Source organism: Alligator mississippiensis, chromosome 3 (assembly GCF_030867095.1).
Source record: "Alligator mississippiensis isolate rAllMis1 chromosome 3, rAllMis1, whole genome shotgun sequence".
Taxonomy (NCBI): domain Eukaryota; kingdom Metazoa; phylum Chordata; order Crocodylia; family Alligatoridae; genus Alligator; species Alligator mississippiensis.
This window is the reverse complement of record NC_081826.1, coordinates 183257649-183285395: the sequence shown is the minus strand read 5'-3', so window position 1 is coordinate 183285395 and position 27747 is coordinate 183257649. Positions and strand designations below refer to the sequence as shown.

Here is a 27747-nt window from a genome sequence, read left to right as displayed (position 1 = left end):
ACATTAGATGAGGTTAACTACACGGTGATAAAAAGAAAAGGAAAAAAAACTAGTATGGTAACTATTATTAACACCTTACGGTTTGACTACACAAGACAACCACTAAGAGATATAGTTTATACTATAATTGTCTGAGCAGGTAGTGGGTTTTTATTTTATTTTATTTTTTTTTGGAGGGGGGCAGGGAGATTAGCCATTCTCCAAGACTGAGTACCAGGCTCGATGATTTGGTGCTTTGCTCTGACATAGTAATCCCAGTGCTTTGAAAGGCTATTTGAAAATCTTTTTTTTACGTCCAATACTATGGTTTGTTTCCTTTTTAATTTCATTCAGCTCAGAGAAGAAAATAAAGGGAGTCAATTTCATAGCTATTTCTAGTTAATTTTGATAGCTGGTTCTCATGAATTACCCTGAGACCACAATTTGAGAGCACCAGGAATGGGAATAGGCCGGAAAACCAATTATATCAAAATAAAAGTAGTTTTTAGTGAAAATTAAAAAAATCCTAGGGAGAGTAAATATTAACTTTGGTTATATTATTTTCCTAAGTAAACCTATATAACAGGACCTAATTTGATCTGATATTATCTCCTTAGAACAGAAAAATGTTCCGCCACTTCACCACTAAGAAAACACAGATACACCTGCAACTTTATTCATTTATCACAGATAGCTTCATATTTATTCACTTAAATCCTGCATTTAGACACAAAGGCAGTAATAAAATATCTGTACACTACTTCTGTTACAAATATAAATCATATTTAAAATGACTTTACATACTCTATGTAGGCGTTTCACACACTAAACTGGGAATAACTACAGAATAATAATTTGTCACCAGTTGCTTCAAGTTATGGTACCATCTGTTTTTCCTTAGTCTTTGCCTATTCCGTTGTAACTTCTAAAATAATTAATTAAATGGAACGGGGTATTTTTTTTAGTTAATAGACTTAGATTTAGCTATCAGTTTGCTAATATTCTCTCTCAAACGTTTCTAACACTGTTTTTCTCTCATTAAAGTGAATGCTACTTGTGTTCTTGCATATTTCTCTAACACAATTGGACTGTTGTCTCCATTTCAAAAATCAACAACAAAACACTGTAACTAGTGGCTATAAACCTGTTGCTGATCAATACAGGGGTCTTGCAGCTATATGAAAGTATGCAGTACACAACACACCAGCTAACAGGTATACCACTGCTCACATGCCCCTGGACAATATTTTTTCTCTCCAGAAGTTTTAATAACACTTTTTGTTTGGTCACAACATAAATCACAAATGGGCTTTGAATAATTTTGCAGATACTTACCAGCCAGAGAGAAGATCCACAAGCAATCTCTATGAACAACGTGCGACTGGGAAGTTCAGCTACTGGGAAATAGAGGGTGCTGGTATATGTACTGGCCTGGGAGGGCAAGAGGCGGAGGGGTGGTGTTGTCATTTGATTTTACACAAGGGTCCATCTTAAATTAGGCTCTGGCTTGCAAGTGTCTGATAAATTAGTAATCCTTCCAGCCTCTAGAAGTGGAAAGGGACACATTTCTCTCCCATCATCTTTTCTCCTTCTAAAAGTTTCTGACTCTGAGGGAGGCAAAGAGGAGACCTCCAGCATTCTCCTTATTCTTATTCTCATCTGTTAAGGGTATCTTCACTACTCCACTCTCTGCCAACACTATTCTTTGATCCATCCATGGATGGATGGGGCCAGTTCTTCTGCCACTTAGAACAGCAGTAGCAACTTGAAATTGACTTTTTGATCTCCAGTTTCACTGCTCTCCGCAGGGCTCTGAAATGAATCAATGGAATTGACCAGAATGGTTAATGCTGCCACCTGGAGAAGCTCTCCACAGTAGGGTGGTGATACTGAAGCTGTCTGCCTACAGTCTTAGGAAAGGGTGGTCTTCAGTTCCTTTGAAAGGGTTTTCTTCATACCTACAAAGGCTAGAAACTTCATTAAAAAAAAGGTTAAATTCTTTGAACACTGCAGCTATAGGGCTCCCTCATGTACCTAGTCACCACTGCTAAGTGGATGTTTCTGCCCCTGAGAACAAAAGAATCTCCAAACCAAACTAAAAGCCTGTTCCAAATATTGCTTAAAAAAACCACTTTCTTGACACAAAAAAGCATTGTGGAATGAATAACTGGCCCTCCAGACAGCTTAAGCATCTGCCTACAACTTTCCCAAATTCTATCCAACTTTACTTCTTTTGGTCGCTATTTCTCCTTTCCACATCTCTGGTCTTTAAATATTGCCTCTCTCTTCACTGATTTGACAACTTTCTTTTTGAAAACATATTTTCCCAACATATCTCAAATATTCAAACACTCTTTGCAAAACATTCCAGTTTTGCAATGTGGTTTCTAACACAAACATTCATTTTCTTGTGGATTACAAGTATTCGTTACAATAATAATAATAATAATTATTATAATAATAATAATGAAAAACTACATAAACTCATCCCAGTGGTTTGACAGTAAGACAAATACTTCTATTGTATACAAAAATATGATTAAGTGTTGTTTTTCTTCAGTGATGTAACATACCCTGGTGAAGCTGAAATAGCAAAAGGGCTACATAAACATGTCCATTGTCTTTGCTTTATGGAATGTAGATAGTGTAATCTGGTTGATCGTATTGTGACCCTTCACGACAGAACAGTCAGAGTGACGGTTCCTTTTGTCCTTTTTAGAATAGCAACTGCTTCTTCATGGGTCACCCCTTCTAAGCTTTGCCCGTTGACAGCAATGATTTGATCCCCCCTCTTCAGACGGCCATCTTCTGCTGCTGCTCCCTGAAATTGCACAGCACATAATTCCTTTAACTGCCTGTTGCACAGTCACTAAATCCAAATAGGGTCTTAGACGATTACAGTACACAATAGAGTATGAAGAGTTTTAGTGGTGAAGGACTACTTAGCTTTCATCATTAGAAACACGTGATCATTTTGACTTTATAAGGTGTTGCTTCTCTCTGCCTCTATATTTTTGTGGAAAAGTTCCATTGTGCAAACTTCACCAGATAGAACAAGTGGTACTGAGATGCCTTCTGATTAGCAAATCCAAAACAACTTCAAATTTAAAACAAAGTCTTGCCCCACCCATGCCTGTGCCTGACCCCTGCTGCCTGTCCCCCACCTCTCCCCACCTGCCCCTGCCACTTACTTTCTGCTGCTCTGCTCTGTTCCAGCTCTGGTGCAGTCAGCAGCAGAGGCTGCAGCCCAACGTTGCTCTGCCTGACCAGGCAGAAGCAGTGGTGGTGGCAGCTCTGTGCCTGGCCAGATCAGGGCTGGAGCAGAAGGCATTGGGGGAAACAGCGCATAGGCAGTACAGTCTTCCCCACACTCCCTCCAAGCCACATAGGCAGGTCTCCCTTGAGTACCCCCCACTCCCAACCAAGCGTTTGAACCCCATGGTTCCTTGGCCATGTGCCCCCCTGCCTCTGCTGCATGAGTCTCCCCTCAGCTCTGGCTTTGGCTCCAAGCCCAAGGCTGAAGCTGGAATTCAGCTGCCACCTGCCCTGGATTGGTAATTGAATCTAAGATGAGACTTCCCCCCTCCCCCACCATGTTGTTTGGGAGGAAAAAACCTTGCCTTGGATTCGAGTAAATACAGTATTATTAAAGAAGTAAAGACTACATGCTGTATAGCAGGTGTTGCTAACCTGCAGCAGATATGTCACACATACAGGCAGCTGCTGTCTTTGGCACATGGCACACTGGAAAGGGGGCAGGGAACAGAGCAACGGAGACTAGGGTGGAGCAGGATGGCTGAGCAGACCACACAGGGGAAGGGGATTGGCATGGCACTTGGGGAGGGTATGAGGCTTAACTTGCAGAATGCTTGGACCCAACATTTGGCATACCTGTCAAAAAAGGATGGCTACCACTACCCCACAGTATAGATTCTGTAGGTTAGATCTGTGGAGTTCTTAACTCCTCCAGCCCTCTTCCTTTGGATGGTATAGTTTTCAAACTCCAGAACTAAAACTGCAACTGCAAAATGTACACACTCTCTAAAATCAAATTAGTGGGAGACAGATCTAATCCAGCTCCAACTCCAACCTTACCAAAATCTGGGGATTTTTGATTGTGTTTTGACATGAACCCAGGTCACCACATACGGATCCAAACTTCTCCAAAAATTCAGGGCTGGATCCAATAGACTGTTCCAGCCCACCTAAAGGTGCCTGCCCATGAGCCAGGAGGCTGCTCCGACACTATAATTATAGCGCATCGGACCAGACTTGATTAATCGAGTCTGCTGCAACATGGTAATTACCATGATCCAGCCAGCCTCTGTGTCTCATGTATCAGTGTTCCCACACTTCAAAATGGTGGTGGGAGCACTTTAACTAAAGCTCATTCAATGAGCTTTAGATAAAGCACCCCATCACCATTTTGAAGCATAGGGATGCTAACATACAAGATGGTCTGCGCACTTTAATAAGAATGGCTCTGAGAGCCGTTCTTATTCAAGCCACCGCCGTCCCATCCCATCCCCTCACCTGAGCACATGTCAAAATGCCCTGAGATTCCACAATTCATAGTAAGTAACTAACTTAACTATTAACTGAAGAGAATGCAATCAAAACATAGGTGCCCAAAGAAACAATGAAGTTGCATGCTTAAATCTAACTCCTGACAGTTGAAATAGAGACTGATGTGCACAAATTGGGAATACTCAAAATTAGGCCCAGTTTGCCTAACTGAAGGACATCAAACTGCAGATACATGTGAAATAAAACCTTCATTCCAGCCTAAGGAAAGTGATTAGATGAGCTGTTACATTCCCCCTGGCTTCACCTCTGACCACACATTAAGAAATCAGGTGGCAAGCAATAATAAATTGTTTGAATTGTTTTATGCTCATGTACTTACCTTTGCAAATACAGTCTTAACATAAATAGGTAAATCTCCATGGGGGCTGCCAAATCCTCCCACAATGCTAAAGCCCAGACCATCCGGTCCTCGATCCAGAGTAATCGTTTTATACTGAGGGGGTCTGCAAGGGAAAGAAGAAATGGTTCTTTTTCTTTTATGAACATTCTTTTGTAAACATACTCCACATTCAGTGTTTAGCACAATGGCTCTTAAACTTTTAACACTAATGACTACTGGCAGCACTAATGTGTTTAATGTATATTGCTTTGAATAGTTCAGTTTATGCAAACCACTGAAACCTTGCTTAATGCTGTAATGTGTTTACTTACTTCATACTTCCCTTTCATAACATTTTCCCTGGTATTTTACCTTCCATTTGTAGAAGTATATTTACATACTCACCTAATGCACTGCCCAGTGATTCCTGGAATAGTCCAGTATCAGTGCTTATTAGCTAGTAAACATTAGTGTAACCCTTCTACCAGGCCTTGGTTCAAATTTGGAGGGGGGTTGACTGTAGCCCCACCCAGCACCCTGAGAAAATCTACTCCACTGGTGGTCCTAAAAGAAAAACATTCCCATTTACAGGCAATCTGAACAGACAGAACCATTTATTAAAGGTAATTTAATAATCAAAATAAACTATTCTCATCTAATCTCCCCTTCAGCTATTCCACTCCCCAAGCATTATACCCCCAAACAGCAAATAGTCTCATACTAAACACCCCCCAAAAAGCAAACAAGAACCCCTAATGTCCAACATTCAAAAACATTCGACATCCCAAAACCAATTTCCCCTGATGTCCAACTTCTCTAGCCTTCAAAATATAAAATATACTGAGCACTTTAAAGTCTTCAACATACCAGGCTAGTGGCAGACATTATACTTGTGATTAACCAGTCATGTCTTCAGTAGTACTCTAGCCACATGTTTATAGAATTAATGGTGTGAGAAAACGGAGGATAAGCCGCAAAGTCATTACACAAAATCTGTGTAACATCTTTGTGGTGGGTTCCCATTGCACCTTAAAAAGAACAGGTGGCCAGGCTGATTAGCACTTCCAGCGTAGGGAAGGCACTGGAGCCCTTGACTCCAGTGTGCTCCCAAGGCCAGGAGTGCTAACCAGCTGATAAGTGCCCTCAGCCTGGGGACTGCATCAGAGCCTTGATCCCAGGATCTCCCTGCACTGACAACAGGGCATAATTAGGATCTGATCCCCAGTTCCACAATCACACTCCCTGCCATGCGCATGCAGAATGGCAGGAGGGGCAATTGTTGGGATTGTGGAACACATCCCATCACACCTTTAAGAGAATATCTGCCAGGGACCTTAATATCACACATCTTGAAATACCAATTCTTTGGCCTCTTGGGCCGAAGTTTCAAGTGCCACCTTGCCACACCAGGATTCAAAACCTTGCCCAGTTGAGCAGAAGGGCAAGAGAGGTTCCCCCCAGGTCACTGGGGAAGTTTCTTGTCCTTCCTGGCTGCTCCCCACAATTGCTACTTGCTAATGGTTGCTGCTCCAGGAACACTGCTGGAGCTGCTGCCGTTGCCTCAACTTGGAGAGTACTTTTTAGGGGTCACCACCAGAAAGTGGGGTGGTGTTTTGCTGCTGCCAGCCCTTTACAGAGTAGCAATCCCAGCCCTTTTTGGTGATTGTTGCCTGAGCTTCTCACTGCCTGGGATCACCTCTGCCAAGAAGCGCTACTAGGGATCATCACTGCAATTGGTGCTTTAAGTGACATTCAGGATTGATGCTGAGGTGTGCCACCCTTGTTGTGTTGCCACAGACACTTTAAGGGGTGGCACTTGGGATTGTCGCCATTTGCCACTGCTCTGGGGAGTGCTGCTTGGGATTGTTGCTGCTGCTGCTACTCTAGAGAACACAGCCCAGGGCTGCCACTGCTGCCATCACTTTGGATAACGTTGCCTGGGAGTTATTGCCACAGCCGCCTCTCTACAGAATGTTGCTGGGGCAGGCACTGGTGGTCTCCACTGCTCTTCAGGATGCTGCTGCTCTTGCCATCAGGTTCATCGCTGCCATTCCATAAGCATGGCTGGGGTCAGCTGAGGTCTGCTGCTTTCACTGCTACCACTCCATAAGCATGGCAGGGGTCAAGACAACGAGTTGTCTCTCAGCTGTGAAGATATACCAGCCTGCAAGAATGCCCTCAAAGTGGGACTCCACTCTGCAGTGCCCTTGGAGTCTCCCCTTTAAAAACAAAACAAAACAAAACAAACCCTGCCAGCCACCCCACCACTGGCCTCAGCCCAGGTCACAGAGAGACCTGACTTGCTGGTGATCCCTGCACAACAATCTCCTGAAGACTGTATGTACTTTCCAAATAAAAGAGAAGGAGGCCCGGTGACACAAAGATCTGCCAGTGATGCAAAGATTTTGCCTCCTACCCTATGTCCCCTAGAATTAAAATTTTAAAAACTCAAGATCAGGAAAATGGCACAAACAGGCCAGGCCCTTAACCTTTTGATCTTACATACTTAAGGAGGGTATGCAAATTTTAGGACACCTACAGGTCACATGACCTATGTACATAACCAAGGTTACACCAGTATGTACAGAGTTCAGAAAGAAACAAAAAAAACCCCATGATAACTACAGAAATTATCTTGAGAAACAAAACCAAACCCTGAAATTGTCCATAAAGATTTCTAGAATTCAGAATTTCAGGACAGCATGCTGCAAGAGGCAAGGACTTTTGTGGGTGATACCTGTTATTGGACTTAGATAGTCTAGCCTAACTAGGCAGTTGGTCCAATAAAAGATATCATCTACAAAAATCCTTTTCTCTCACATGATTCCTGGACCATCACAGCTACAACATCACTCCAACACTACCAAGATGGTACAAACACATGTTTCTTATCACTTCTTTACTTCAGTCCAAATAAATTTACCCACATATTTTGCAATTAAGATAGAAATATCAGAAGTTAAGACATCCAGTTATTTGTTTGCATGCACAAGTTAAATGCTAATTAATATTTGTGTCCGCATCAGATTCCAGTGGGTAACAGAATGGTGTTGTCCCTGACTGGGAGTGAGCTACAAGGATTCAAACCTGTACCTCCCATCTTCCAGTGAACACACTATCAACTACACTAGAGAATAGATCAGCTCACTGAGGTCTCTCCACACCTCCTTTTCGAGCTGTACAGAAAGGAATGCAAGATTCATTGCATCAGGACTAGCACTTGACTCTTTAGCCCCATCCAGTCTTGGAGACTGGAATCCTATGTTCTGATCTCCACAGCCAGGATTCCACCCCAATGGCTATCTACATGTAAAATATATAAAGAACCCTTAAAGGTGAGACCTAATCCTAGGACTCTCAGGCTCCAAGGCAATCCTCCAACTACCACCCTGCAGTCAAGAAGGGGAGGGCAATGCTTTACCAGTTTTCTTTAAGCTATGCCACCAATACACAGAAATGCAATGTCCATGGGCCAGGAACAAAAAAGAAAAAAGATAAGCCTACCTGTGGCATAGTGGTTTGACCTGTTACCTAGAGCAGGAATTCCTAGGTTCTGGTCCCTACACCCTGATTTGATCTTGTAATTTTTATCCTATGACTGTTTGATGTCAAATGCATGATGGGCCCTGGGAGCAGGGACCAGAAGGAAGGGCACCCAGCTCCCTGGAGAGTACCTTAACTAGGTCAGAAGTTGTTTCACCCTTCATCTTCATGCTGTGCCATTATGCAACTAGATGGTTAGAGTAGGCTCTTAGGAGAAAGTAAGTGTGGCCTTTAATCTCATCAAAATTTAGGTTTCTAAACTGGATTTGCAGAGTATATTCTTGGAGCCAGGTGCCTTAACTTTTAGGCCTGTGAATACTGTGCTTATGAATAAATCTCTTTGTGAATTCTTCCCTCAGGCTGTGGGACATCTCATTCTCCACTTGCTGCAATTTAAGCAGCTTTTTAGATGCACTCCCAGATTGTGGGGTTTGATATATTAATACATTAATATATTCTGTTTATGGATCTTTGATGTACTTACCCTAAATCATCCTGGAAGATGCTACTTGATGTTAATCCTGAAAATGAGAGACTGGAAGTAGGTGGATCCTGTTGCTGACCTGTTATGACACTTACATCTCCTCCTGCCACCACCTGAGAGAACATTTTAGATCCCAATGAAAGTTGATATGCATGTAGCTGAACACCACAACCCGTTATAAGCATGAGATTATTTATAAGGATGAAACAACCAAAATGAGACTTATTAGTTGTTAAATATTTAAGTACTTTTCAGTCACGTAAAGGATAAATAAAGTTGGATCATACTGTTTGAGATAAAGCATGTAGAAGTGTAGATTGCACAATGCTTGTTTCCTCTAACTGTGCTTTCCTTACCATGCTGTTTATTACTTTTTTAAGCTCCAAATCAAAGCAGCAAAATGAATTCTGAGTGTCACTCTAGTGAAACATTGTACCTGTAATTCAATAGTGCCTGAAGCATTTTTCAACAGACTGACAGCTTGGGAGTGAGTCATGCCCTCAGTGGATGTTCCACAAATGCTAACAATCCTATCCCCGACCTGCAAATAAGAAAATAAAAGAGCAAGCCATTAATAACAATTTAGGTCACTGAGAACCACATGCTACCTTTGTAATACAGAATAAGAGAGTACCTCTTCCACAGAGAATTCTGAAACTGAGTAACTGGATCCAGGAGGTTTTTACCAACAATGTACTTCATAAAGAAATAATTTAGCACCTGCCTACAGCAAAATCTCTCTCTCTGGTCTACATTGTTAGGTGATATAAATCAAGGCAGTTCTAGTGAAATTCATATAGCTTCAGCAATGACAGGCAGGTTAGGACCCATTCCTTTGTTTCTGGTACAATTACCTAGCAGTTGCTTCTGGGACACCTTGATTCAATGGTAGTATAGAGGCATCTGTCTTCTACTGTCTGAATGTATGAGGGGATATGATTGCCTACACTTTAGAGATGTCAGCATTAAGGATTACACAGTGCTAATTAGAAGACAATATATGCAAATGTCAGACAGTCTATCCAGTTGTACACTTATGCACTATGCAAAGACAGGGAATCCAAAAAAATTGACTTATTATCAGGTTCAAATGCAGCCTGGAGTAATTCAGTGAATATACAGGCCAAATGCACTGTTTACATAAACAGTGGAATAAACTGGTCACCCGCACACATCAATAGCTGCAAGTACAACCAATTCACACCAGTTTTAAGCTCACTTGGGTTTAAAGAAAAGCAGCCTGCACTGAGAAGCACAGTAGGAAAAGCAGCTATGTGTATAGTCATTGGAAAGGCTGCTGATTACTCTGCCAGTAATGGGAGCTGATTTGTGGGGTTTATCTATATTACGCTTCTCCCTCTGTTTTCTGAGAACTATGCAGGTTTCATATCAAAGAGTTGCTTCAAATTTTCCTACTCAAATTGCTACCTTTGAGAAGAGACTAATGTCCTTGAAACAAGTCCCACCATCTCAAACTACTCAACACCATCTCAAACTGTTGTCCTGAATGGCAGAGATTGCTGACACAGCCTGAAGCCCTGATAAAAATAACATATATTTTTGTCATCCAGCCATATGAATTTATTAAACACTACTGCAAAGAGCTTCTTCACCTACCTTCTTGCTTAACAGCTAACTTACCCTGAGTTTCTGAGTCTGGGCTGCAACTCCATCGGGATGCATCATGGCAATAAATATGGGAACATCTCCCAGGGGACTCCCCACTCCTCCAGCAATGCTCACTCCTAAGGAATCTGCGGGGCCCTGATATGGTAAAGAAAACAGATTAAGAATATGTTCAAAAGAAAAATAATACAAAACAGGATTGCAAACCTAATTTGAGATACCAGAAAAGTGTCATTTTTTGAAAGTGCTCCAATCTATAACCTTTACATTTCTCAAACAAGACACCCCAAAATTAAGAGACCTAAAATATCTGAATACTTATGAAGAACTCAGCTTTAAACCCTCCAGGTCAATTTGCAATAATAGAGGAGGAGGTGGGAGGAAAGTGAGCTATGATACTCCTACCCTTCTTCAGGTCAGTCCATCTTTATGAACGCCTCAAAGATTACAGTTAATCTCTGCACTCCACCTAGTGTACTGCTGTTGTAGGACACGGACGAAAATTATTGTTCCGGAAGATTACAAATCAGTATTTTGGCAAGCTATCTATAATAGCTGCAATGAAAATAAAGGTAGCCAAAATAAATCCATACAAAGTGATTAAATGTCACAATAAATAAATACTGGACAAAACAAACAGGAGCTAATTTTGCTGTTCCACACATGTAAATCAGGAAATCAATGGAACAGCACTAGTATAAAGTTGGTGAGTGCTAGAATCAATCTCATAATTTATACCCTGATAACTTTATCAAATCTATAGTACAGCTTCAAAAAATGTAATACATAGGTATGCTCTAACAAAATATAAGTGCATACTAGAAAGATGAAAAAATTATACTTCTAAAATAATGAGCTCATAAATCTAAAACAACTGAATTAGGTTTTAGTGGTTTTACTCCAATGCAAATGCAACAAAAGAAGTGCCCATTAGTTCTCACTAATTCTCTGTCTACCAATTTTCAGACAAAATTGGAGGCCTGTGTGTTACATTAAAGATATGTGTGTGTTACATCCTAAGAGCATTCTGAAGATTGAGGGGATGCATGTAAAGCTGCTATCAATATATTGTTCTACAAAAATGGATTCATTAATTTAAAAAAACCCAAACCCAAACATTCTAATGGAAACTTATCATTTACAAGATTTAGGGTATAGGATTAAAAATCAAATCTGTGGCCAGATCCTGAACCTGGCATAATGACACCAGTTAAACTAGCCCCTGATTCATACAATGTTGTACTGTGACTTACCTTTTTTATTTCAACTGTTCTCAGTCCCTGTATTTCAGAAGCTACAGTGAAATAAAAAAAACCCCAAAAACATAAGTTGGCTTTTAAGGGAGCTTTCAATAATAGCCATGCAAACAGCTCTAATGATTCTGGCTTTTGCTAATTTATGCAACATTCTGTGAACAGATTTTGAAAGCTGCTGTCATTACATTAACAAGCTGAAGTACTTCTAAGATGGGAGGGAATAGGTATATTTTACATAAAATTAAAGAAAAATACCCAATCATCCATTTTTGAATATCAAATACATTCCAGAATAAGACTTTCAGGTCTGTTGTTCTGTTCTGTTTGAGCAATTTGCAAACAACACTTAAGGAGATATTGACTTTCTTGTAATTTAAGCATGAGAAAACAGTTACTTATCTTTCCTGATTTGACTATACAAAATCTGCTACTGTCCACAGATTTCCACACTAGTGGTCCCCTTTTGGAATGCATGAGATAAACAGCCTAATGGAAGATATGCTTAGATGGGAAATTCTGATTTAACAATTTACAGTCTTACAACACAAACACCAGGTGTGGCAAGCTGCTAACAGTTCCTATTATATCAGGCTATAAAAATAAATATGCTAAATTTTAGAATAACTGCCATGTCTGCAATTTAGATTTGAAAGGAATTACTTTTAGTCCATCAATCTGGGACACTTCAGACAAACAATGTATCTCAACTACTGATTCACAGACAGTTTAATGAGGTGTACATTTTCCACATAAACTATTAAAGGCCTCAAAGGAATCTTACTGGCATTCTTCTTCAGACCACTTTCAAAGGCCTCAGGTGGGCTGGAGCTAGAAACTGGGAAGCTGAATGATGACAGGCTGCCACTTCCTTCACTCACCTAAATATAACATCACATTGGGATTAAACCATACCTTTCAAACATCTAGCGTGCCAGAAAGTAAAATCATGATTAACAATCCTCAGCTATTTTACTCTTTTCCCTCAGGTCTAGTTAAAAATCGCATACAATTCTACTGCTCCTTATTCTCTTGAACACACACTATCGATGTGCCCACACTCTCTATAACCATGATATTAGCCATAACTCCAAACACTTTTTCTTTCTCATACCTCTTTTGTCTGCAAAGTTGTGCGTCACCCATTCTGCCACACTGACCAGGAAGCCTACTGCCTCTCAGGTCTTCCACACCACATCACTACTGTTGTTGTGGAGAGGGTTATCTATCTCTTAATTTTTATGATTTGAATCTCTCTACTCATTTTCCCTTTCAACTGAAAACACTGCTTCCCACCTTCACCTATGATCTCTTGTTAATTTAGACTCTACAAAAGTAAAGCTTCGAGGCCAGATGGATCCTTTTAGCTTTGTGCATACAAATGCAATCTGGATTTTACTGATATCTGTGGAAGCAGTGTATGCATATATGTTAAAGGGTAGCACGGTTCATATTGTGTTATATTTTTCATTATTAGACAGTAGTGATACCATCTGGGCTGACTTGCTTGGTAAAAGTCATGGTCTCTTCAAGTAAATTATGTGTTCTTATTGGGTTAATACCATGGGTTAATGTTGAGAACCTACATTTTCAGTGACAGCCAAATTCTGAATACCCAGGTGTTTTAAAGGCTTCTGGATACTGCAGTTTTTGCTTGGTCTTCCCACTGCTGTATGACTTCAATAGGGGTGTCAAACTCATCTGGCCCCACAGGCCAGATGATGGATGTGGGGCTGGTCTGAGGGTACCGCATCCAGGTCAGTTCCTGCTGTCTTCCCTCAGTCCAAAGCAATCAGACATGTAAATTTTTAAATACAGTTTCTATGAGACCTGGATGGTCTGTATGCTAGTTTTTATCCTGATTAATTTTCAATTTAGCCCAGACTGATCTCTGGAGTCTTCAAAAAAAATGTGTGATATGGTTAGTAATGGAAACATTAAGAGAGACACATAACCACAGCAGTATCATTCACACTGCAAGTACACCAAGATTACCTTTAGATGTGGAAATGGATAAAGATCAAATAATTTATTAAAATTAATCAGTGGAGCTGACCAGAAAAGCCTGATAAAGACATAGATTCCTCTTTTCTGCACAGCTCTGTTAACCATACAAAATCCCCCTGTTTCTCACCCTTTCCAAAGATATGTGCTTTGTTGCTGAAGGTATTATTTGGCCAGGGTCCCTATGTGTATATCAGGACAGTGCAGGAGAGTGCTGAATAAAGTATTTCATGGGGAATATTCCATGCCACTGGTTTCATTGGGAGATTAAGCTCTACCTCCCAGGATACAGCCCTAAAATCACAATCAGGCAACACAACAAAGCTACTCCTGAAGCAACTGTTTGGTTGGATCATGCCTTTAGCCAATAAAACATGACCACCGAAAGGCTGTGAAACTTCTGTACATAAAAGGTTCTGCTTTTCTTCAACTTGCATAGGTTAAGTGGAAAATCACTTTCAGTGTGAAATCAATTTCTTCTGTTTGCCTTCGCTGATTAACTACGTTTGGTCTTTCCAAACTAAACGGTTTCATAATAACTGACCTGGCTGCTCTGAGATGTTCTCCTCTCTGAATGGAATGGACCAGCTTTTATTCTTCCAACTTCTAGTCTCACAGTACCTAAGGAACACTAAAAACCAAGTAATTTATAACACACATCATTTAAACTGAGCCTGGATATCTTTCTGATGTGTATATATGCTATAGCTTGAACAGAACTTATGGATTCAGTGAAAAAATTACTGGTTGAGAGATTTTTTTAGCTGATGTTACATGGAAGGCCACGTTAGGTGATAATCTGGTCTTAAAAGACATAAAATTACATGGAATCACCATGGCTCCTTTCATCTCAACAACTGCCCAAAACATCCAACTTTGAACACTAGCAAACTTAGAAAAAAAGTTGGATGTCTATCCCAAATTATTCTCTAGTATCATCTCTATGATGGTCTGAACAAGAACTCTGGATCCATCCTAAAATTTAAGGGAAGTTTGAATCGACAGCCAAACACTCGTTTAGTCTTCTTTGATGTTACCTTTAACAAAGCAGCAACAGCCTCCTGGTTAGCATTTCGAACATCTTCTCCATTCACCATTAATATCTGATCTCCTTGCATCAGTCTCCCATCTGCATCTGCTATTCCTCCTTTGACAATGTCTGACACAAACACCCCAGTATCATTTCTGCAAGCACATAAGGTGTTATGTATTATACTAACATTCACCTAAATTAATTTACTATCCAGGCTTTTGAAACTTTTGCTTAAAATGCTGTTTCCTGTAATGTTTATGAAATAATATTGACCTAGATCCCATTGTACCTTACTCCATAAGTTATCGAGTTGGGACCAAATAAAGTGAAATGCTATTTGCCTCGTCTTTTTACTACTGCAAAAAAGAACTGGCAGACACTGACAAAATACAGTAATGTAATAATGATCTGAAAAAGACCATTTATGTCCTCAATCAAGACACGGATCATCCACTGGTTTTGATCCATACAAATTATCTAAAAGCAATGATAGGGTTTTCAAATTATTTTAAATTGTGGTCAAATAGAGGTTTACATAAGCTCAGCACATCTGTGGCAGACCTTTCCACCAGTGTCCTTCAGACTAAAAGTCTCCCAGAAAGTTTATACCTTTTCCCAACAATACTCAATCCAAGGCCTTTGCCTGGCTTCTTTTGCAACTCTATATTGAGAACATCATACATATCTTCTTCCTTGTACTGGGCTTCATCTCTGTACACAGTGAGACGGACTTTTTGGGGTGTCTGTCTGAGAACATTTATTGCTTCATCATGTGTGGCACTCCTCAGATCAATCCCATTCACCTGCAATATAACCACAGGTTGACTGTCGGATGTTAACTGAGCACGTTCATAATTTGAAAGAAAAGGTGATTACATTTTTTCATGGTAATTTAAAGTGATATACATAAGACCAAACCTCCAAAATCTGATCCCCAGCCCAGAGCCTTCCATCTTTGGATGCTGCTCCTTCTTCATACACCTCATGAATAATGATTGCTCCCTGTAGATTAATAAAAATACACTGCATATCGAAGGAACACCTTTAATACACACTGCAGTTGGCCCTAACTTTAGCTTTAGAGAATCAACTGTTGAAAACATGTTGTTGTGAAAAGAGAAGGCAGTAGCCAAACAATAAAAACAAAACATCACCAGTCTGAAAGAGAAGTCAAGTTCCTAATGCTAAAAGCAAAAGACCTTTAAGGATGTTACATTTTCTTCTACATGTAACAACAACCAAACCCATTTTAAAAGGGGACTGGACAAACTAATGGAGGAAAGGTCCATCCGTGGTTATTGAACATGATATTTAGGGGTATCACCTCAAAATTGGGACTTCTTGCACTTTGAATGCTGGAAGCTGTACAGGGAGAGGGACAGGAAATGGATCAGTCTAGACAGGTTCTGCATAAATATAATTTTCTTTAGCAGGGGTATAGGTTGTAACCATGTTGATCTCAGGACATAGGCAGACAAGGTTCTTTGGGTAAATCTGATATATTTTATTAGACCAACTCAGATTGTTGGAAAAAATTCTTCTTCGCAAGCTTTTGGGCACAAACATCCTTAGTCAAGACCTTTCCTTTAGCATTCACTCTATGCCATCATGAGAAAGACTGACCTATTCATTATGCAGAGGGAAACAGCAGACCTAGACCAACTAAGAGAACTAACTATAAGGCTCCCTGAATCAGGGAGGCCAGGAGAGGCATAACAGCTGATTACTTGGGACAACTAGAGAGAAAACAGGGATGGGAATGTGGGTCACAGGCTTATAACAAGTGTTTCAAGAGGGGGACACGGAGCAGAGCATGCTGGCTAATGCCCACTGCCCCTCAAATGAGTCCAAGGAGCCCATGGACACTGTCTAGTGAAACTGCCTAGAGACACAAGCAGAGGAGTGATTAGAAGATGGCCCCACAGTTGCCAGGTTTCTCCTAGCCAAAGCCTCCTTCCTGCTCTAAGAGATGGTGAGTTTAGCCACAGCCAGGAGGAAGTTTACTAGGAGTTCCTGGAACTTGATGGGACATAGACGAGGAGTGCCCGTGAGACACAGGCTACCAGATCACATGGACCCGTGGTCTGACCCAGTATAGCATTTCTTATATTCTTCAACTGAAATCAGTTCTATAAATTTCACTTACAGAAATGTATTTATTGCTTCGTCACTTGTCCAAAAAAGCCCACATTTACCTGTAGAGAAAAAAAGCTCTCTCTCATAGGGACTTTAACTTAGTACCATGGTCTCATTTTGAAGCACCATTAATTTACTAACCAATAAGGTGTCTGCTCCCCCTACAATGCTCAGCCCAAGACCAGTGCGTCCTTTGGAGATATCAATGGTTGTTTCACATCCTGGGATGATTGGACAGGTAGCTGGGTCAGAGGCTAATGTGGCTGGAGTGGAAGACCTGCTTGTATCTAAATAAAAGTTACAATGAAGCATATTAGCTATAATGAGTGGCTACAAGTAACTGAAATACAGCCTTTATATAAAATTTTGGGACATCACTGACAGTCTTACAGGAATATCTGTAAATGGGTCCAAAATGTAACCTAATCTGAAACATTACCAGTGTGATTGTGCAGTTCCTGACCCAGCTCTTTCTCCAAAAACGGCATGCCGTACGGTGGATAAAATCACAGCCCCTAATCTTTGCCTAGCCTACATAACTTCCACAAACCTACATATACTGAGCTTGTTTCCAAAGGCATGTACAAGGCAAACGAAATTATTTATTCAGTGTCTAGACCATAGTCTGCTGTCCAGCAGTTGCACCCCACTGAAACAAACTGAATTAGATGAATGGGAATTGTATTCACATTAATAAGGGCATATACCAACTGAATATCTGAGTGATTAAGATCACAGATAACAAGAATGCATACTATAATGGAAGATTGTGAATGTATAACATATACCCTCCTTTATACAGCTTTGTACCTCTCTCACACCTAGGTCTAGCACATGGATGTTCTTGCTGTTTATGTTTTAACTACTTTTGTACATTTTCAATATTATCTATATATCTATCTGAATGTTGGAGAGGCAGTGTTTCTAGCTGACTAGAGGAAAGGCCAGGATTTTAGTTTTAAGCTAATCTGGAGCTCTGGTGCCCTGGGCAACCTGAAAACTTTTTAGGTCAAAGCTTACAGCTAGTTAGGTACCTCGGTCTATATTGCCCACCCCCACAATGTAGCTTGGCAGCAGCAGTATGGGAGCCAGGCAAGCAGATTAACCCTTCCCTGCCTACTCCCCTGAGACAGACAGTGCAGGCAGCCACAAGTAAGGAGAGGGGGGAAGGGGGAAGCCTGGAATGGGGTGGGAGGGAGATTCTTACCTTTCAGTCCTCCAGGCCCCTGCTGGCCTAAATGTGTGACTACTCCCAACTTGAGCTAGCATTAACATCAATTAACATTTATGTGGCTCACAGTGTAACATGTAACAAGGCCTTTAGATTGGTTTCTATGCCTAAGGTACTAGAGGGTAGCAATTCCTGCACTCAGAAATGTATGAGGATAACAATTGTGACTGGTCCTAGAACACAGATGCAAATATCTGGGGCAGCTCTTTGCAGATGTTCATAATATTGCTTTTCATTTTTTATCACTTCATTCATGTGAGATAGGGCAAAACAGGAGGGTTCTTACTTTTAACTGTCTCTGATTCCAGCGACCCAGAAGGTAGAACCATCACTGGTTGCTGAAGGCTCTTCGGCTCACCTGTGGTAGCACTGGGAAGTGGTGGTGGTGCTATTTGACTGTCATGGTCAGGCGAGTTGACCATAAGCTTCACTGTAGTTTTTGATGTCTTCAACAGACTGATAAACTTAGTAACAAAAAGAACAGACAACACAACTCTCTAATTATGACAAATAGATAATTAGGACATTATTAGCAATGTCATAGGAACTGTTCCATGAACTGGAGCAAAACATCCAGTGCATGGTGATGTGGGAAATGAGAACAAGGGGGAAGATTGATATTTTGATCAATGTGTGTAAATATGGCAAATTTCTATGGGCCAGACCTCAACTCATGTAAAACAGTTTTAAATGACTTAAATGAAACTATGCCAGTTTATACCGAATTTGAAGTTGTGATGCGCAATTTTTGTTAGCTTTCCTAGTTGAAACACTGTATAGTAATTAGTGAAAAACCAGAGAACTGGTATCAATCAACACTGTTTAAAGAGAGACAATGCCAGAGCTCTTACTGAATAAAGGAAGAATGGGATCATACCAGCCAAATACTTTAAGTTAATTCATGCCTTGAGAAGAAAATATAAGAAAAATAGCAAATGAATGAAAGAATGAGTGAAGAAGATGCTGGGGAAGTAAGCAAAATGGAAGAAAACACACTATCTGATCCTTATAAGGGATTAAGCAGCTTTCAAATCCCTTTGACCTCTGTGAGAATGGGCAGTACCTCACATTGAGCTTCTCTCAGGCTCATGGCTTTGAAATGCAATTATTAGAACAGTGCCTACATCAGACTGCTATTTTAAGTAGCAGATCTGTTCCTTGCTCTAAACCACATCTGCTTTCTCAGCAAACACTGAATTTTACTACATCTTACTCTCTTATCACTGCAGAGCTAACAGAATTAAATAGATTCTATTCTGATTATATTTTATCAAGCAGAATCTGTTTACCCAGTTCTAATCACTAACACTGGTAATGCAGCATAAGCCAGACAGGGCACAGCTTGATTCTGTATTGAGCTCAAACTGTGTTTGCAGAGCTCAAAGTTAGCACAAAATAATCTTTTTTAGTTATGAACTGAGTAAATTTTACCTAAAAGCTATGGAGATAGCAAACTTGAAACTATACACTGCTATTTATACAGTAATTTCTAAGGGTTCTATCACAGTTTAATAATTTGTTGTCACGAATTATGCTTTCCAACTGGGAGTGACTTGCTAGTGTAAAATAGCAATGTAATACATACCACTGTTAATATAAGTGGTTCCAGTTCTACGTGCTTATCACCTAAGGGAAACAGGCCAGAATAACCGTTCCACTCCAGCTTTCATTCTATACCAGAAGAGTCTTTTTCAGTATACACTGGAAATATATTAATTTAGGTATAGAAAATGATTTTTTAGTGTAGAATAAGACTACCCAAAAAGGGAGTCAGTGTTGCACTTTAAATTCATGCTAACTTGTTCTGCAGTAGCTCCTCCGTACAGATAAGCCATTAGAGATGCTGGTTTTTAGGCCTCTGGCACAAGTTACACTTGAAGTGTAGATCAATAAATTGTAACATGCCACATATCCATTCCACATTTATTACCTAATAACAAACCACAAAAATGCTCATCCAGTCACAAAGATGTTACTTGTAAAATATCTTTGCAGCTTGTTTGTATTCCACTTTTATTTGAACATGTGACATGTTCCAGATAGGATGACAGTGTTTGGCCAGGTCCTCCAGCATACAAGGGTGGACTGTTCTCTCTTTTTCCTCCACCCCCTCCTGCAAGGAACTCTAGGCTGAATTTTGTTGCTCCAGGGTACCTCAGCAGGAAACTCAGGACCCCTCTTCCCATTCCCCAACAGTGGACAAAGCTGCTTCTTTAAGGAGCCATTAGCACCTTTTTCCTGAGATGCAGAATGTAAACAGACAATCAACCTGCTATGCTTTACTTACACACAATAATAATTTAAGAGAAAGGAACGGAATTTCCTTGGAAAGCTGCTAGTAAAGGCAAAGGAAAAAGCACATCCATAAAAACACATCAAAAGGTGTTCCAAAAGTTTGAGCCCTGTCATTCCTTGCACACCCTCCTCTTCATGTGGATCTTCTCTGCCCTGTGCAACGGTCAAGGGTGCAACTCCTTCACCCAGGGGGAGCTCAGAGCTCGTCTTATTAGCAGCTGAAGGTGTGGGAAGGAGACTGATAGGCCCACTGGTGCTTCCCAAGTCTGGGGAGGCACCAGCAGGGTGCAACCAGGGGGCAGGGTGTCCCCCAGAGGCCAGCTGGCAATGGGCGGGGGGGAGGTTTAATGGGGAGCACTCTCTGTGCCCCCCTACCAGCTGGAGCGCTAGGTGTCATGGGGGGGCAAGTGCCCCTGTTACGCGTCATCTATGTTGCCAGGAGCTGTCCAGCTCTCCTTGCTGACAAGTGCTGGCAAAGCAAGTTCCCCAAACAGTTTTTTCCCCTCTGGCTAATTTGCCTATGAAGGTGAACCAGGTTTCATGACATGACAGTTTCCATCAAGCAACAATATCTGTTGCTTGATGGAACAGTTCCTGTTCCCCAGAGCACTACCAGGAGTAACTAGGAATAACGGCCATAAGTTGACTGATAGTAAATTCAGGCTAGACATCAGGAGGCACTACTTCACAGTCAGGGTGGCTAGGAGCTGGAACCAACTTCCAAGGGAAGTGGTGCTTGCTCCTACCCTGGCGGTCTTTAAAAGAAGGCTAGGTAATCACCCAGCTGGGGTCGTTTGACCCCAGCATCCTTTTCTACCCATGGCAGGGGGTTGGACTTGATGATCTGCTCAGGTCCCTTCTAACCCTGCTAACTATGAAACTATGTTGCTTGATGGAATAACATCTGCTAGGAGCCTTAGCCTAATCTCTACTTCCCAGAGCACAACCAATACAACCATACTGGATCTCCTCCACAAGGGCAGAAACGGAAGTGAATGCTGGTAGGGATTTCCCTCAGAAGGTCACAGAACTCTGTATGTTCCTAAATCACCTTTTCTATGGGATAGCCCACAACTGCTTCATCATCCACTGCCAGTATCTGATCCCCGACTTTAATCCGTCCATCCTGGAAATAAAATTAACAGAAAATATCAATATGGAAATATTTTCCATTCTTTTTCCTGAATTGATTGGCATTTAATTCACTCACCTTTGCTGCTGTCCCATGATCAGTTAAGCTCTTAATAACTACTCCATTAATTGTGTCTTCTTCACTGATGGCAATACCAATTCCCCCCTGATCCTATGGGAAATAATAACTATCATCCATTAGATGCTGCATTTAGCAAAGTGTAAGTACATGTATTTACGAGAATATAGTGATGTTTGTAAACAGCATGGAAGTTTGGGCTTTCCTTACACATCTAAAACTATAAAAATTCATTTGCAAATGATCCACCTCCTCCAATCCTTAAACATGGTAGAGAACCTAAATAGCTTTGAAATACTTCTAACTTAAAAGTTAAAAAAGACCATTGTATACTATAGAAAAAATAGGGAATGGGAAATGTAGGGGATAAAGAAAAATATATCCCCTCCCTGACTAAATTACTTAAGATTTGCGGTGGCATGAATTTTCCCTGACTATTTTACCTAGAAATATCTAAGTAAATCATATGGACACTGTTACTTGTAGTATCTACTCCCAGTTAGAAAGACAAGGCCAGTTGCCAATGATGCATCTGACTAACCTTAAAATCTCAGCTCTTTAATCTCCTGCATACAGCTTTCTTCCATGTGTTATTACAAAACAGGAGACATTTTTCTTTCCCTCCTTTGCCATGTTCATGATCAGAGAACACATAGCCATTTTAATTTATGTGTATGATTTTTTTGTTAACAGTATATATTTTGCTTCCCAGGACTTGATACTTACAGTATGCTAATTAATTTATTTGGAACAATTTAGTCAATGATTTCATCACAGACAAGAATTAACCAATTTCAAGAACATAGTCATTTGTAGCAGTATAAGAACTGGTTCTCTCAAAATATGAATCCTCTTTGTTCAATGCTTTGAAACTAAACAGTTTTGCTGGGTCAAACAAGTTCACTAAAGAAAAGAGATAGCATAGCCCCCACTGAGCCTGTACCCATGAGGTCATACCATGTACAGCCAAGTCCTACACCTGTCCCCTAATTCCCTCACCTGCCTTTTCTTAACTGCAAAGTCCCAGTAACCTCTGTACCAAGCCCTAACAACTATTTACTGAAATTCTGCACCTTGGGCAAGGAGTGTATTATTTCTGAAACATGTACAACCTGCCTAAACAGGAGAAATGCCTAGCTGAGAGACTGAAGTTTTGCTGATCCCAGGGTGTTTTTGGTCCTACCTGCAAACAGGAGGAGAATGCTAGAAGTTCAGATCCCTACTTCCAAGGAAAGGAAAATAGTTTCTCTGCCCACAAAGGGAAACAGCTTCATAAGTTACACTTGGTGAGATTAAGGTGCCCATCAACCTGCACCAATATCAGTTTTCTGAAAATTTTAAATTACCTTAGGAAGTTCGACATGCTGAACATTTTTATATGAACTCAAATCTACTGCTGTAACAAGATTTGTAGGACTTGATTCTTTCTGGAAAAGAGAATATAGCAATGAAAAAAGTCTTTTTATAAAGCATTTAATTCATCCTTAAAACATTAAAGAAGACTATTCTTCAACAGAGGGTCTGATTTTCCACACAGACCACTTTATACTGGTGTAACTCCTCATAATCAGGAACATAAGATGTTTCACAGCTGCACTCAAATCCCATTCAGTTTTCCTTGTGGACATTTTCTATCTTTAAAGCATAACAAATAATAGGGTATTTTTCTATCCAGAAAACTGTTTATCATCTTAATGAAATAAATTAACCAGATATTTGTTTTTACCTCTTGACTCTGAAGAGCCCCTGAAGTGGAAGGTGAAGATTCTATTGATTTCCCAGGGCAAACAGCCATTTGATTCACTGCATCTTTATTTCTGTCATATATTAAATTAAAGCATATGTTACAGCATCACCAACTTTCTTACTAAAAGGTTAATAAGATGCCTTCATTTTTTATTTTATGTTTATTTTTATGTTGTTGGAAGTCACAACACAGCTATAAAAAGAGAAAGCTTGTAATACATGTTGTTTTCAAAGAATGTTACTGCCATAGCAGCATATACACAAAAAACATAGGTAAAATTTTCACATGGGAAAGGTCTAATAAAAATTTAAAAAATAAAAATTTGCTTGTACCAAAACTGAAAAAAGCATTTATAAGAAACTTTAAACAGTGTTTACCTGATAAATATGATTTTTACTGTTGATGGTGCGCATTTGATTATAGATGAGGCATTCTGATGAGTTCTTCCATAGAGAATTTGTCCATTTATCTATGTGAGTAGGAATGACAAATACGTTTGAGAATTTAATTTTTTTTACATTTTAGCTTAATTATGCAAAATTCCCCTGTGCCTGACTTCACCATTTTAAAATTTTAGTCTCCAATGTATTAGGGCCTGACTTTAACCTTCTATTGGGTGCTCTTCCCTAACTGTTAGTGTGATTTCAGACTTTCATGTACTAAAGATGTCCTTTACTACATTACACTGCCTAGGAGGCACATCTTTTTTTTATTCCTCATTGATTATAGCTTGATTCACTAGTGGTGGAATAAAACAAAACTTGTGTGTAAATCTGCCAACAAGAAATAAACTATCCATATCAAGCAAGAAAATTAGTATTAGTTACTGTATCTCAACATTGTTAACCACTTTACAACAGTCTTCATGTCAAGGCACTTACAATACAAGGACCCGATCTTGAAAAAATTTATGCCTGTGGGTGACTTGACTTGAGTAGTTCCACTGAAGCCCAAAGGAATTCTAAATGTGATCAAAGTAAGTGTGTTTGCAGGATAGGGCAATGATTTACTCAGACAATGCATTTTTATAAATGACATTTGATGGTGTAAGCACAAAGCTGTGGTAAGCCCTCAAACTGAGAATTGGCGAAGCCTGTTTTAAGGATAATTTGAAGGAAAGATGAGGGTTTCCTCTGGGCCTCTTTACCAATGAGCGCCAAGGGCAGGCAGCAGAACACTGAGCTGCTGAATAAGGGATTAGCAGGACTTGGGCTTTATTAAGAGCGAACCAGGCTCAGGGATTGGGAGGAGGAGGAGAAAGAGCCATATATGCCTGAGCCCAGGGCCCAAGGCTCAGATCCTCACAAAAGAAGATGCTCTTCAGGTGTGCTAGATGGTGAGATAACTTACATATTTTGTTTTTGTTTGGAGTTTGTGTTACATTGCAAGACTGGATGGTGGCTGTAAGGGATGAGGGGGCCACATAGCAGGATGCCTGGGGTATGCTGGGTTTTAAAGGGGCCAAGGGAGTGATCTGGGCTATAGCCAAGGAGGCTGAGGTCGGGGTATGGGTGCAGCAGGGTGGGGCCAGAGATCCAGCACAGAGAGAGAGAGTGATGGAGGCCAGAGATGCCTGCCATTCCCTTGAGACTTGGGCCAGGGGAGCTGAGAGAGCAAGAGAGAGACCTGCTATACTTAGAGCATGATGACTGGAAGCCTAATGATGAGCAGGGTGGGTCAAGCCACCAAAAACCAAACTCTGGATATCTGAAGGCAGCCTCTCAAATTTATTAACTTTTGACATCAAGGCACAGCAGGCAAGAGTGGAGGAGGTCAATAAGGGGAACTGGAGTAGGAGAACAGGCATAGGGTGCCCTTTAGACGGCACTACAGTTGTCCCTGGAGGGGAGCCTGTTGCAGTGTGGAGGACCTATATTGAAGTGAGTCAGTCTAGCGACCCCCCCACAAAGGGGACAAACCCTACCATAAAATCATCAGAGTCCATGACTTCCTCTTTCTTAAAGGCATCCTTACATGTGCTCCAGGGTTGGGGTGGGGGAAGGCTCTTTAATTACAGTGACTCGTGGAAGCGGCTCTAATTAAAAGCACCTGCAGTGTCATGTGTATTCAATGTCCTGCGCTTCAAAAGGCGGTAGGGGCTACATGTGCACTACACTGACTGGCATGCGGGGGCATTTAAATAAAGCTCATTTGATGAGCTTTAGTTAAAGCACCACCCTTCACCTTTTTGAAGTATCGGGATGACGAATACACATGACACTGAGGCTGCTGGGCTGTGCTAGTTAGTGTGTGATTAATCGAGTCTGCTCCAACACATGCTAATTAGCATGCACTGGAGCGGGTGTCAGGCATGTGTATAGGTGCCCTATATTCCCACTGCATGTAATACAAAATAGAAAAAACAACACTTTCCAGTATATATAATAGCGCCTTTTAGTAGACAAAACTGTAATTATATAATGATCTACAGCAGTCCACAGAGATTGGTGGGGCAACAGTGAGACTATAGTTGGATGACATACTATTTTCCTGAGTTTAAAAGTACGTTTTTCTCTTCCCTATGATGCCAAAACTTTTCCCCCTATTTTATGCAGTACTGGTCTGGGTGAAAAAAAAAGTTCCAACCTCAACCATTAGGTGCATACCAGAATGAAAAATCTGATTACAGGGGAATAATACTAAAGTCTACCTGGACTTCAAGAAGGCCTTTGACACTGTTTCTTACCCCATGCTCATAAAAAAACTAGGCGACTGCAGCATTGATGCCTACACGGTCAGATGGGTGGCAAATTGGCTCGATGGTCGCACCCAGAGAGTGGTGGTGGACGGGTCAAGGACTAACTGCCACAAATTGATTGAGAGCAGGTTCAGGCTTGAAATCAGGAGGCATTATTTTATGGTTTGGGCTGCCAGGCTCTGGAATGGGCTCCCAAGGGAGGTGGTGCTCTCCCCTGTCATGACCCAAAGGTCTGATTTTGTGTGTGCTTCGGCACTAGAATTATCCCCGTGGGATTACAGCTTCATTGCACGGTGGAGTTTTGCTGCACAGAGAACCCACGTGCAAAGGAGAGAGTTCCCGCCACTTTGCAGCTGTCTTTGCAGGGTGCATTTTCTTTGCAGCACAGAAATGCACGGTGCAAAGAGTTCCCGCTCTTTGAATGCAAATTTGTTCCCCGCTATTGGCTAGTTCTAAATTATTCCCACGTGACGGCTAGCGATTGGCCTGCTAGCCGTATAAGAGGCTTGAGCAGTTTCCACCCAAGCCGAAGAGGACTCCACATCCATCTCGTGGGGACTCTGGGTATGCGGCAGGGTAACAGAAACCCTGTGTGAGATCCAGAGGAGTTTGGCGGCCTGATCCACCGCCCACCTCTTCCCGTCTTTGTGCGGTAACCTTTTATAAGACGTATCTACGAGTTTTGAGGCGCGCTTGTCCTGGACATCTGGAGTTCTGTTTGCGTGGAGCCTAGCAAACTCCACGTGACTGTTCGTGTTTTTCTGTTTGTAACCGCAACTCAAGCAAGTTTTCAGCCTGCACCGCGACCATCTCGGTGTAAGTAAACGATCTTAAAATCAACCATTAAGCATTTGTGCCTAATTCTAGCTCGGCGCCCACCCTCTCCGACCCGGCGTGCCCGGGCTGCCGGCCACAGCCCGCGTGCAGCACGACAAGGGCCGCGGGTTTGCACCCGGCCTGCACATCCCCTACCTTGGGGGTCTTCAAGAGGAGGTTGGATAGATATCTGGCTAGAGTATCATGATCCCAGTACTCATTCCTGCCTAGGACAGGGGGTTGGACTTGATGATCTGTTCAGGTCCCTTCCGACCCTAGAAACTATTAAACTATTGGGATTATGAGGCTAGATGGTTAACTGAAACCTTTATGGTGCATTAAGAATCTAGCTCTTTGATGTAGCAACAATCAACATATTTATAGTTAAATATAAATTGCTAAAAACTTACTTCAAGTAACTCATCTGCAATCTGCAACCTGCCATCTTTTCCAGCTGCTCCATTTGGATCAATTCCCACTACAAAGACACTCATCCTAGATCGGTCTTTGTTGCCAGCAAGACTAAGTCCCAAGCCAGCTTTTCCTTTTTCCAACTCTATCATATGAAGGTCTCCTGGCAGATTTCCATAACGTTGTGTTATCTTTCCTAAATGTAAATAGGAGAAAACTTGAGTGCGGTAGGAATTGAATTCCTATTACAAACTTTAACAAGCTGAGCAGCTGATTAACTTATGCATCTAATACATGCAACTGCAGAATCCCAAAATAACTAAAGTAATTCAAAGAGTGTAACTTACTCCTTTCCTGCTAAAACTAATGTTGTTT

At 41.1% G+C, this 27747-nt stretch overlaps 1 protein-coding gene across 17 annotated transcripts in view; it reads right to left on the bottom strand.

Annotated features, from left to right (window-relative positions):
- Positions 1–625: 625 nt before the first annotated feature.
- Positions 626–27747, bottom strand: part of MPDZ (multiple PDZ domain crumbs cell polarity complex component) — a 140132-nt gene continuing 113010 nt past the window's right edge. For 13 of the 17 annotated variants that reach the window (XM_019483830.2, XM_019483827.2, XM_014611102.3 and 10 more), the window contains 19 exons: positions 27372–27568; positions 23825–23916; positions 23427–23517; positions 23047–23127; positions 21701–21793; positions 21542–21616; positions 18482–18659; positions 17106–17251; positions 15747–15830; positions 15438–15631; positions 14833–14980; positions 14340–14426; positions 12576–12672; positions 11792–11832; positions 10554–10676; positions 9349–9453; positions 8913–9025; positions 4886–5009; positions 626–2800 (listed from right to left, as the gene is read on the bottom strand). In XM_019483830.2, the coding sequence (XP_019339375.1) occupies positions 2654–2800; positions 4886–5009; positions 8913–9025; positions 9349–9453; positions 10554–10676; positions 11792–11832; positions 12576–12672; positions 14340–14426; positions 14833–14980; positions 15438–15631; positions 15747–15830; positions 17106–17251; positions 18482–18659; positions 21542–21616; positions 21701–21793; positions 23047–23127; positions 23427–23517; positions 23825–23916; positions 27372–27568 (2216 nt within the window). In that variant the 3' untranslated portion in view covers positions 626–2653. The remainder of the gene's footprint in view (positions 2801–4885; positions 5010–8912; positions 9026–9348; positions 9454–10553; positions 10677–11791; positions 11833–12575; positions 12673–14339; positions 14427–14832; positions 14981–15437; positions 15632–15746; positions 15831–17105; positions 17252–18481; positions 18660–21541; positions 21617–21700; positions 21794–23046; positions 23128–23426; positions 23518–23824; positions 23917–27371; positions 27569–27747) is intronic. The other 4 variants (XM_019483833.2, XM_014611103.3, XM_059724726.1 and 1 more) reach the window with 2 other exon arrangements.